The following is a 12740-nucleotide window of genomic DNA, read 5'->3' as shown; positions in this document are numbered from 1 at the left end:
CCCAGAGCTGCTGAGCTGAGCAAAGGGCTCCCCGGGACCCTCCCTGACCCCCAGCCTGGTGTCCCTGACTTGGAGGCCAGACCTAAACTTGGTAAACTTGGGCTCTCAGATGACCCCTATTTCAGAGCACAAGAGTCATCCGGGGGGGGGGGGGGGGGGGCACTGGAAAATGTCCAAACCCTAGGCCTTACCTCAGAGCAGAGATGGACATTCAGCATACAGGGGTGTGAAAACCTGCTTCTGGCATCTGCCTGGTGGTTCTCAGGTTGGAGTGTAGGGTCCTTTCCTGGCAAATCGTCCTGCCTACACTGGCTGCACAGGTACCGAACAGCTGTTCGGGGTCACCTACCTTTGGCGGGCTGAGCAGAAGCTGGTGGAAGTCCTTCAGTCGTGGCTCAATGCCATGCAGTACGCTGCTGCTGACGGTACACAGCCCTTCCAGTCCCTGAGAAAAGGAGTCCACCAAGCCCTCTGTCCTGTGGACGAGGACAGCAGATGGAGACACGGGGGATGCGCCCCCATCCTCTGTCCCACCTCGCCCCCCAACTTCTCCACTCATCGGCTCAAGAGTGGTTTGCTGACTGGTACAGAGAGAAGAGAAAGGCACCACTGGCCTTTAGAAAATGTTCCCAGGTGATGGCCAAGGGCAGCCCCCTTGCCCCCACCCGGCTGGTGGCACCTCACGCTCACTGGGACCATCTCCGTCCCCCTCCCCTTGCTTTGGAAATAGTCACCGTGATTCCCACTCCTTGGCTGAGAAACGGGGAACAGGACTCCACACTGTCCCTCCAGTTTTTTCAAACTAATTTCTCAGAGATCTTCATATAAACAATTTTTTCAGTTATAAAAGTAATATGTGACCATTATAGAAAAACATTATAAATACAAAAAAATAAAAAATAAAAAAGAATCAGCTGGCTCATCTCTGTTTTTGGTGGTTCTGGGTTTTTTTTTTTAAGATTTTATTTATCTGTTTTAGAGACTGCGAGTGGAGGGAGGAGCAGAGGGGGAGGGAGAGGGTGGAGGAAAGAATCCCAAGCAGACTCCCTGCTGAGCATGGACCACCCCCACCTCCAACACGGGCCTAGACCCCAGGATCTTGAGGTCACAGACCTGAGCTGAAACCAAGAGTGGGACACTTAACTGACTGAGCCTCCCAGGTGCCCCTCATCTGTTTTTACATGTCATTTTCATGCTGTCCCTTCATTGCAACCAAGGCTGGGAAAGGCCCTCAGAAGAGCCCCCACTTCCTACAGAAAAGGACCAGGCTTCCTGGGTTCACAAAGATGAAAACAATCAAGATTCTGGTGGCCTAACTCGAGTAAACAGTGACAGCATCACCATTCTAGTTTTAAGTAGTAAACTAATAGATACGTCCTGGGTCCCAGAGAGAGAAAGAGAAAAACTGCTAATCACCTCACTACCAACATTAACTCAATTTCTTGTCATTTTCTTGTTCTTTTGTTGTTGCTGTTAAGTCCAGCTACTCAGTGCTGGGGCTTCGATGAAGCTCTCTCCAGAACAAGGAGACACGAGAACTAGTCAGCCCGGGAGACAGGCCACCACCACAGCACACGACGGACAGAGCAGAGCAGACGCACACACGAGCACGCCTCACACCCTACAGAGGGGCACACACACCCCACACGCTGGGACAGTCCGCGGGGAAACCCGCTGGCCACACCTATTCCACAGGCACATCTATGAACACTTTGGAAGCTGGTGACATTCTGCACCTTCGGACTGGGGCGGGAACATGACGGATGCCAAAGGTCAGAGGAGCCCTACGTTTACCTTTCCCACAAGGACAGTCTACGCACGTGATTACTTACATAATGAACAATTAGTGAAAAACACCACACACCCATTCAGCACTCATTCACGTAAGACACTCACCCAGCCCGCCTTGTTTCCAACAAGGTAAGTAACACCTGAGTCCCACTAACGAGGCAGCTCTCAGTCTGGTCTCCGTCAAACATGTTCTTCAGAAGCTGCTCCACGCAGTCCTGCCTGTCAGACACACACGGAGCTCACTGCTGCTGGAGCCGACGCACCGCCCAAAGCCCGAAGGACCGTCTCTCCGCTCCACGAAGGAGTAACACCCTGAACTCAGAGGGACTCTGCTCGGGCTCCGGGTGAGGCACCCAGGGTTCTCACAACGCTCCTGCCCCTGCTGGCCTGGAGTCACTGGACCTGCCAGGAGACCCCTGGAGACCCCTCCCATGAGAAACAGGTCCGTCAAGTTAACTAGATGTGGTAGTTTGTAGCCAGCTCATCAGAATCTGTATCAGAGGCAGCAGCAGTACGAGCTGGTGCTCAGGGCGGGGTGTGGAGACACCCTAATGGCTCAGAAAGACCCGCACCCACCCAGCCAGGCACCCACACCGCAGCCAGCACTCACGACTCCAGCACTGTGAGGAGAGGGTCGGGCTCTGGAGCTTCCTGCAGCTGACTTCCCTGCTCTCTGCCCAGCCTGATGATGTCACAGAGGGTCTGAGAGGCGTTGGACTGTCTCTGGAAGGAAAAGGAGATGCAGCACTCCCCTCAGGGTTGAGGAGAACGGCCAGCAGAGCTGCCTACTGGACGGCGGGAGCTGCCCCACTGCTCAGTTCTCAGAAGGACACTGGACTCTCTAAACCAGTCCATTTCAGAGAGGCCCGCTTGGTCTTTCTGATGTCAGGATGCGAGTCTGGTCAGACCTTCCAGATGAACTGAACTAACCCCAAGAGTCCAAATGGGGCTCTCGCAAGGGTCAAGTACACCTCACAGACACTGCTCTATACCCTTGAGCCATTTTGAGATATACTGTATATGTGACTATGTTAATGACACTGTATATTAAATTCATACCTAAAATATTAAGCATTAAATCACAGCAGGGTAACATTCAGAATGAGTCCTGGAAGCTAATGGAAACAGGCAAGGTGCTCCAGAGAAAACAGGAGGCCTTGACTCTTCCAGGGCAACACTAATCCTTAACCGGTGAAAGTCTGGACTGTGCACTTGCAACAATGTGGGGTGTTTAGTGATGCAGATGAACTGACTAGAGAGAAACAGCCCCCGGCTCCTTGCCGGGAGCATCAGAACGTGCAGCCCTCACATGCACGCTGTGGGAACTCTGGGCTAAAGGAAGTGCGTGCATGACTATTTAGGGAGAAATGAAAGCAGTCAGGGGGTCCCTGTGGCCTCACCCTGGGCCGGGGAACAGGCCAGTCAGCCCACAGCATTCATGCTGGTGGAGAGGCACCCACCCTCCTCAGTTTGGAGCACAGGCCCCCTTGTCCAGCTGTCTAATGGCCCCAGGGACAGACGGAACAGAAAACAGCGTGGCCAGGCCACAGCAAAGGCTCAGACATGAGTTGGTACCACCGTTCTCCAACTGCTGGGGGAAAGCAAATGTGTCTAGTTTTGTCATGCACAGAAAAAGGCCTATCAGGATATACTCCAAACTCTCAACAGTGATTCTTGCAGGGAGCGGGCAGGGGGCCAAGAGAGGAAGCCCCACTGCCATCCTACATGCTTCTACACTGGCAGTGGGGGCCTTCCTCCCACAGCTCACGCCCTCGTAAATCCCACCTCCTCAAGCATGGGCTGAACTGCCACTCCCTTCAAGAAAGCAGAATACAGCCACAGTGCGGACTGTTCCCCCCACCTTTTTTTTTTTAAAAGATTTTATTTATTTGAGAGAGAGAGCAAGAGAGAGAGAGAGAGAGACAGAAAGCGAGCACGAGTGGAGGGAGGGGCAGAAGGAGAGGGAGAAGCAGGCTCTCCGCTGACCAGGGAGCCCGATGCAAGACTCGATCTCAGGACCCCAAGATCATGACCTGAGCCAAAGGCAGATGCCTAACCAACTGAGCCCCCCACGTGCTGCAGACTGCCCCTTCTAAGATGAGTTTACAGAAGAATGACTTCCGTCTTGCTTACTCCAAGGGAAGCCAGCAGCACACTGAGAGCTGCCCTGCGGACAGGCCCACCACCCTCAAGGAACGGAGTCCTGCTGAGCTACTGGTGACCCTGGAAGCGGGCCCTTCCCCCGCTGAGCCCTGACATGACCACAGTCTTGTGACAGACCCTGGGCAGAGCACCCACTAAGCCATGTCCAGGTCTCTGACTCATAGAAACGGAAATAAAAAACACTTTCTACTATAAGCAACTAAGTTTTGGAGTAATCTGTTATTCAGCCAGAGATGAGATAACTAATTCAGCTCTGTTGTTTTTTTATAAAATATAGTTATTATTTTTTTACTGAAAGGAAGTAGTCTAGAAGTCAGTGCTTGATAAAGGAAGAACAGTGTCTAACGGGCCCTCATCTGAGGAAAGGAGCAACTTGCCGTGCGGCAGCAGAGAGCATTCCCCAAAAGCCCCGAGTGAGGCTCTACAGAAGGCAGGCCCGTGGGAGCCGTACTCACATCTTCGTCCTGACTCGGGTGGATCAATTCCACGAGTCTCTGGATGATCTTCTCTTCATTAAGCCACTGAAAGGGAAAAAGAGGCCGGTCAACGACACCGTTCACATCTAACTCAAAAGAAGGGAAGTCGTTTGGTGCAGGAGAAATCCACGTGCCAGGTTCCAGGGACAGAGATTCTTTGCCCAACATGTGTGTCCACCCAGACCCAGAAAGAAAAAGTCGTGATCAAATTCTGGAGTGACCCAAACTCTGCAAAGAAGGGAACCATGGTCCTTATGCCCTAGTGCCAGACTCTTAAACATGCTGTCTTCAGGGCATCTCAGAAGACAGAAGGGGCTGGAGCCTGGAACCACCCAAGCACCAATGGGGCTCTCCCCCGAGTGCTAGCCTGGCTGCACGTGGAGCCCCAGCTATGCTCCCCTGTCTGTGGCATCAGGACCTTTCCAAGAGCAGGAGAAGCACTGGGGCCAGGTGCAGCTGCAGGAGCACTGTGATGACTGAGTGCCCAGCACTCAGTTCAAGGCTCGAAGGTGGTGGGCACCCAGGAAAGACCAGTGCACTTCCTTATCCCAAACTGGAAGATGTGCCTCTTTGGCTGCTCAGCATAGAGTTTATGCAGGCTTTCTGCTGTTAACAGCTGACATTTATGCTGTGCTCACTGCCTAATGTTAGCTATTGTGATTAACTCTTTGTGGAAAGCAGCTCCGTAATGAACCTAGGTGTGAGAACAGCGGCTTTAATGACAGAGGTCACCTGATGCCGGGAGCTGGAAAATGGGCAAGAAGGACCAACACTTTATTTTAAATTGCATTACAAACAAAACAGTGAACAGCTTATCCAGCACTGGTTTCCTGGTTTCTCTGAGATGAGAACCCTCCTCTTTTCTGGGAAAGCCCTCAGGGAGCTACGAGCAGCTCCTCTTACTGCGAGCCTGTCAGGACAGACACATGCACAGACTCTAGGACAAAAAACAGGCTTGCTTTGGTCTTTATTGCTTTCTCTGCACGGAATCCTTGTTGGCTAATGCTTTTCTCATAGGTTATGTGCCGGGCATAAAGCCAGGACCTGCTCGGAGGCCACAGGGGCACTAGGATCTGGGGGGTGGTGAGGAAAGCCCTTTTCTGCTTCTTCACAGAGCAGGAGGCCAGGAAGTGTCAGGGGAAAGGAACACTCTGCTCTTTGCTTCTGAACAGACTGACGCAGTCCAGCAGAAAAGGTGCAGACTACAGACCCAGCCTCAAATACAAGCCTTGACAAGAAACCCCAATGACCCCACAAGGAAAAAGTCATGTTGGATAGAAAGCCAGGAGTAGGGAGCGCCTGGGTGGCTCAGTCGTTAAGCATCTGCCTTTGGCTCAGGGCGTGATCCCAGTGTTCTGGGATCGAGTCCCACATCAGGCTCCTCCACTGAGAGCCTGCTTCTTCCTCTCCCACTCCCGCTGCTTGTGTTCCCGCTCTCACTGGCTGTCTCCCTCTCTGTCAAATAAATAAATAAAAGCTTAAAAAAAAAAAAAAAAAAGCCAGGAGTACTGACCCTCCCGTGCTCTCTGAGCTCCTTTACCCAGCTCTGGCATCCCTAAGCTAGGCACTCACTACGCACTCAGAGAGCCTGCAGGACACGCACGGACACGGGCAGGGAGAGGGCTCCAGACACGAGGGGCCCACACACTCACGTGCAGGACGTCCTGCCGGAGCCCAGCTGGCTCCACGCAGCTGACCAGGCGCAGCAGCAGATCCATGAGAGCCGAGGTGCCGATGTGCTTCAGCACCAGGCTGAGGAACCCATCCTTCTTCTTCAAGAACTGAATCACCTAAAATCAAACACACCCTGAGAAGCCTGACAACCAGTGAGATGCATCCCCTAAGAACTCTCACGAGAAAGATTTTCAATTATACAGAGCATAAATTATGGAAAGACCTAGAAAAAGTTGTAAGAAAGACCTCTCCAAGGACAGAAGACCTGGCCACAGGGAAGGCCCATGAGGCAGTGGGGGGGGGGGCTATGAGGCCCGTGGGCTGATGGAGATTTGCCGCACGGTAGGAGGCTTTATGCTAACACGACACAAATACCCTGAGTGAGGGGCTATGCGCACAGCTCTCCTGCGCTGCTCATCCAGTACCCCTCAAGTGTTTCCAACAGCACGGCCGGTGCAAACAGCCCTGAGCCAAGGGATGCTGGTCATCACCGACAGCCCCCAGACCTGGGACACAAGCCCGACAGCACAGAGCACATGAGACAGCCAGTTGCGGGCAGGCCAGAGGCCGGTGGAAAGGAAGGAGGACTGAGGGTTTACAAAGCAAGAGGCAGCGATGCACACCTGGCTGGCAACCAGTGCCAAAAAGATGTGGACAGCTGGGCGTGAAGGGAGGCTGCAGGCCAGAGTGGAGACGGGGTGGAGAAGCCCACGCAGGTCCTTCTCAGCGGCATGCTGCAGGCTCAGCTTAGCTCTCCCACAGAGAAGTGCCTGCAATGTGCAGGCCACTGCACCAAAGTGGGCTCAGGCCTCTACTGGGGACGGGGGACACAGAGAAGGCCCACCTTACTGGGAGACCCCAGTCACATGCATGCTGAGACAGGAGGAAGAGGAGGAGGAAGAGGGAAAGAGGGGAAAGAGGGAAAAAAGGGAATGGGGGAGGAGGCTCTGTGAAGAGAATGACCACATCCCAAGAAGGAAGATGCCAAGAACAACATCAAGAATGAAATAAGGTGCATCACAGCAGAGTCCCTGGATATCACCAGGATGAGGTTCAGACAAATAATTTTATGCCAATTTATATAAATTTACAAAAATGAAAAATTTCCTTGGAAACACACTCATCTAAACTGACAAGAAGAGAGAGAAAATCTGAATAGTTCTAAAGCATCAAAAGATACAAAATCTACCATTAAAAGTCTCTCCCATACAGAAAACTTCAGGCTCAAGGCGCCTGGGTGGCTCAGTCGGTTAAGTGTCTAACTCGATCTCAGCTCTGGTCTTGATCTCAGGGTTGTGAGTTCAAGCCCCTTGCTGGAGTGCATGGAGCCCATTCAAAAAAAAACAATAACAACTCTAGGCTCTAATGACCTTTCCACTGAATTCTACCAAACATTTAAAGAAAAACAATTCCAATCTTAAATACACTCATCCAGGGAACGTAAAATGAAAGAATATGCCCCATATCATCATATAAGAACATAAAACTTTGATTCTATACACCTGATAAGAGTATTATAAGAAAGGCAAATTATAAGCCAATCTCATTGACGGTCACAGATGCAAAAATTCAGCACATAAAAGCAATCATAATGTAGCACAAACACATGGGTGCGTACCATGAAACCAAGGCTGGTTTAACATTAGAAAAACAATCAGTGGGGGCGCCTGGGTGGCACAGCGGTTAAGTGTCTGCCTTCGGCTCAGGGCGTGATCCCGGCGTTCTGGGATCGAGCCCCACGTCAGGCTCCTCCACTGGGAGCCTGCTTCTTCCTCTCCCACTCCCCCTGCTTGTGTTCCCTCTCTCGCTGGCTGTCTCTATCTCTGTCGAATAAATAAATAAAATCTTAAAAAAAAAAAAAGATTTTATTTATTTGAGAGGGAAGGAGGGGGCAGAAGGAGAGCGAGAAGCAGGCTCTGAGCAGGGAGCCCTACATGGGGCTCGATCCCAGGACCCTGAGATCATGACCTGAGCTGAAGGCAGCCGCTTAACTGAGCCACCCAGGGGCCCCCAAGAGAGTAAAAACATTTGATAAATCTCAACAACCATTCATGTTATAAACTAAAAAGACTAGGAATAAAGAAAATTCCCTTAATTCTGATAAAAAAGTATATAACACCCCACAACAAACATCATACTTAACTATAAAGTGTTGAAAGCTTTTCTTCTCAGGTAATAAGTAACACGAGGCCCACTATCACCACTTCAATTCAACATTGTACTAAAGTTCTAGCCAATGCAACCAGGCAAGAAAAAGAGATAAAAGGTGTAAGAATTACAAAGGACAAAATAAAATTGTCATTAATCACAGATGTTAGGATTCTGTACACAGATAAAACAAAAAAACAGAAAGACAAATTGTTAGAATGTCAGCTTTACTGATAATCACCAAAAACTGGAATCACCGTAGATGTACGTGAACACATGACTGGTTAGACACCTGGTCCATCTACACCATGGAACACCACTCTGCAAGAACAAGGAATGTGCTACAGATACATACAACAACTTGGATGAATCTGTAGTGAATTATGCTGGAAAAAAGATATTTCCCAAAGGCTTTAATTGTTTGCTTTAAATAACATTTTGAAATAATGAAATTTTAAAAATGGAAACAGACTGGTGCCAGGGGCTAGGGGACAGGTAAAGGGGTACAGGTGGGAGGAAGGTAGGAGTGGCTATAAATGGGCAACACAAAGGACACTTGTTGTTTTGGAACTGTTCAGTACCCTGACTGTAATGGTGGATACATGAACCTATATAGGTGATAAACAGTATAGAACTTAATACACACACACACACACACACACACACACACACACACACACACTACAAGCAAAACTGAACAAATGAGTAAGATCAGTGGACTGTATGAATGTCAATATCCTGGCAGTGATGGTCTACTAGTGTTTTACAAAATGTCACCACTGACAAAACTGAGCAAAGTATACAAAGGAGCTTTTCAAATTATTTTATTTTTAAGATTTTATTTATTTGAGAGAGAGAGAGTGTGAGAGAGCATGAGAGGGGGAGGGTCAGAGGGAGAAGCAGACTCCCTACTGAGCAGGGAGCCCAATGAGGGACTCGATCCTGGGACTCCAGGATCACGACCTGAGCTGAAGGCAGTCGCTTAACCAACTGAACCACCCAGGCACCCCTTCAAATTATTTTAATACAACTGCATGTGAATCTACAATTATTTCAGTAAAAATTTTCAGTAAAAAAGATACCATTTAGAATAATATGAAAATATCAACCACCTAAGAATAACCCTAATGAAACATGTGTAAGACCACCACGCAGAGAACTATAACATGTTACCAAGAGAAACTGAAGCCCTAGTTATTCAACTTTGTCACTGTCGCACAAAAACAGCCCAGACAATATGTAAGTAAATGGGAGTGGCTGCGTTTCAGTAAAGTTTCATCTAGGTGACAGGTTGGTTTGGGCCTGTGAGTCACAATTTGCCAACTCCAATCTAGAGCCAAAGTAAGCCTGATCAAAATTTTGACGGGTTTTCTTGGGGGGGGGGGCAGGGAAGAATGTGGAAACTGACAAACTTGTTCTAAAAGTTGTTCATTCTAAAATAATATAAAAGGTAAAAAATAGTAACAAGAAATTCTGAAGAAAAACAAAGTGAGAGGACTACCAAATACCAAGACTTCTAAAGTTATAGGTATTAAGATAGTATTGCATTGGTGCAATTACAAACAGGACAACAGAACAAAGTCCAGAAATAGACATACTACATGTGAGCCCCTGACTTACGATGGGGGGCATTAGTGTAAAGCAACTGAGAGAGAAGGGCCTTACCAATGAATGGTGCTGGGCTAACTAGACATCCATATTAAAACAAAACCAAAAAACTTCAACCTTACATCATTTATAAGAATCAGTCTCAAGTAAATTATAGATAGAAATATGAAAGATAAAATCATAAAGTTTCTAAAAGAATACAGAGAATATTCTCTTGACTATGGTAGGCAAAGGTTTCTTAACAGAACAAGAAAAAAAAAAAAACACCAACCATAAATTGAAAAAATTAAGTGAACTACATAAAAATCAGAACCCCCGCTCATTAAAATACCATTAACACTAAGCATTGAAGGGTGGCTAGCCAGAGAGGAGAAGAAGTTTGCAACACAAAAGCAATACACTTATATCAATGAAATATAGAGAATTCCTGCAAATCAAAAAAGAAGAGACAGCCTAATAGAAAATGGGCAAGAGACTTCCCAAAAGACAACATCCAAATGGCCAATGAATATATGAAAAGGTACTCATCCTCACTAGTCACCAGGGAGACTACAAATTAAGGCCACAATGCTATATTACATACACCCACCAGAACAGCTAGACTAAAAAGAGTGATAATATTAAGGGTTGGTGAGCAACAGGAACTGGTATACTCTGCTGGTGGGATTGTAAACTAGCTCAACCACTTTTACTGTATCAATTCAAGCTGACCACATGCGTGTCCTAGTTATGATGTAACACCTATATAGTGTTATAGAGTACAGCATACAGCAACCACTAAAAACCTACAAAGAGGTACAGGAGAAAACACTACAGATAAATCAAAATGGAATTTTTTAAATTGTCAAGTAACACACAGGAGATAGGAAAAGGAACAGAGAAATGAAAAACGAAAACAAACAGAAAACTACAATAAAACGGCAGCCATGACATATCAATAACTACATTAAATGTAAATGGCCTAAATATGCCAATTAAAGACAGATCAACAGAGTAGATAAAAACACATGACTCAACTACGTGTTGTTTACAGGAAATTCACTTCAAATATAACAATTCACACACACACAAAGCTGTACAATTATCCCTCCTTATTCAAGGGGGATACATTCCAAGACCCCCAATGCATGCCTGAAACCATGAACAGTACTGAACCCTATATAATACTACATTTCTTCCTATACATACATACCCATGATAGAGTTTAATTTATAAATCAGGCATAATAAGAGATTAACAATAATAAAATAGAACAATTACTAACAATACACTATAATAAAAGTGATGTGAATGTAGGCTCCCTCCCTTCCTCTCTCTCTCCCTCTCTCAAAACATCTTATTGTGCTGTATTCACCCTTCCTCCTATAATGAGAGATGATAAAATGCTTATGTGATGAGATGAAGGAAGGTGAATGACCTGGGCCTGAGATGTAGCGTTAGGCTTCGTCTGATCTTCTGATGCTATGTCAGGAGAAGGATCACCCGCTTCTGGACCACAACTGACTGTGGGTAACTGAAACCGTGGATAAGGCAGGACCACTACACACAAACGTTCAGAGCAGCTCGATTTGTAACAGACAAAAATGTGAACACCCACGGGTCCTTCAACAAATGAACGCTGTGTTCCAGCCACTTTGGATCACTCGTCAGTAATAAAGTGAACTGTATTTATGCTGGTAGACCCTCATCCTGTAGAAACACATATGGGAGGGGTGCCTGGGTGGCTCAGTCCGTTAAGCCTCTGCCTTTGGCTCAAGTCCTGATCCCAGGGTTCTGGAATCAAGCCCCACATGGGGGGCTCCCTGCTCAGTGGGGAGCCTGCTTCTCCCTCTCCCTCTGCCCTTCCCCCTGCTCATGCTCTCTCTCCATTCTCTCTCAAATAAATAAATAAATAAAATCTAAAAAGAAACAAACACACACATACAGGAATATCTACATATAAAATGATGCAATATCTGGGATTTGCTTCAAAATAATCTGGGATGGGGTTTGGAAATAGGGGGGTGTAGAAAAAATAAAATTGGTCAGAAACACATAATTACTGAAGCTGTGTGACAGAAACACAGGGGTTCATAAACTACTTTCTCTACAAATGTGTGAAATGGTCTGAAATGAAGGGTTAAGAAACTGCAGCATGTCTGTTCACTGCAGCCCACATCTCTGTGGAAACATGGGATCAAACACTGTGGCCCTGTCCCAGCAGACCCTAGAAACAAGGCAACTCCTGGATTACTAATACAAAACTCTGGGATAGCAATACCATGGACACTGCATCTGCTAGATCAATTTCTCAGTGAAAAAAAACAATCTGTAGTATTCAGAATTATGATGCCATTATGTGAAAATAAATAATAAGTATATATTAATATGTCTTACGGGAAAAGAACTGGGGAGGACCATTAACTAAATAATCAACAGTGGCTGCCTCTGGAGTATTACAGGAGACGGCTCATGTATTTTTGTCTCGTTTGAAATTCATATAAATGTGTTACATGTTTGTCAATAGAACAAATATTTTTAAAGAGTGCAATTCATATTATTTTGATGCACTGGGCAAGGGAAGAAGAAGGAAATATTATAAGAAGCAGTAAAATACAGCAAACGTCTGAAAGTAGCAGAGAAATATGGTCAGACTACAGGCAATTATGAGCTGAGTGGCAAGGGCCAGAATCAAAGGTTTTTAGAAATTCTACCACTGCCCGACAGCCACACCGACAGCCCCGCTGCCCCACAGACACACTGACCACCATTGCCCCACAGCCACACCGACCCCCCCGCTGCCCCACGGTCACACCGACCCCCCCCACTGCCCCACGGACACACCGACCCCCTGCTGCCCCACGGCCACACCAACCCCCCGCTGCCCCATGGACACGCCGA

The 12740-nt window shown here is 47.4% G+C and overlaps 1 protein-coding gene across 6 annotated transcripts in view; it reads right to left on the bottom strand.

Annotated features, from left to right (window-relative positions):
- Window positions 1-12740, bottom strand: part of PPP6R2 (protein phosphatase 6 regulatory subunit 2) — a 77594-nt gene that overhangs the window by 17616 nt on the left and 47238 nt on the right. For all 6 annotated transcript variants that reach the window (XM_040637767.1, XM_040637771.1, XM_040637769.1 and 3 more), the window contains exons 5-9: window positions 6083-6220; window positions 4410-4475; window positions 2402-2514; window positions 1897-2010; window positions 350-476 (exon numbers count right to left, since the gene is read on the bottom strand). In XM_040637767.1, the coding sequence (XP_040493701.1) occupies window positions 350-476; window positions 1897-2010; window positions 2402-2514; window positions 4410-4475; window positions 6083-6220 (558 nt within the window). The remainder of the gene's footprint in view (window positions 1-349; window positions 477-1896; window positions 2011-2401; window positions 2515-4409; window positions 4476-6082; window positions 6221-12740) is intronic.

Source organism: Ursus maritimus, unplaced genomic scaffold (genome assembly GCF_017311325.1).
Source record: "Ursus maritimus isolate PB19 unplaced genomic scaffold, ASM1731132v1 scaffold_21, whole genome shotgun sequence".
Lineage (NCBI taxonomy): Eukaryota > Metazoa > Chordata > Mammalia > Carnivora > Ursidae > Ursus > Ursus maritimus.
The sequence above is the reverse complement of the archived record's forward strand: the minus strand, read 5'-3'. Positions and strand labels throughout refer to the sequence as shown.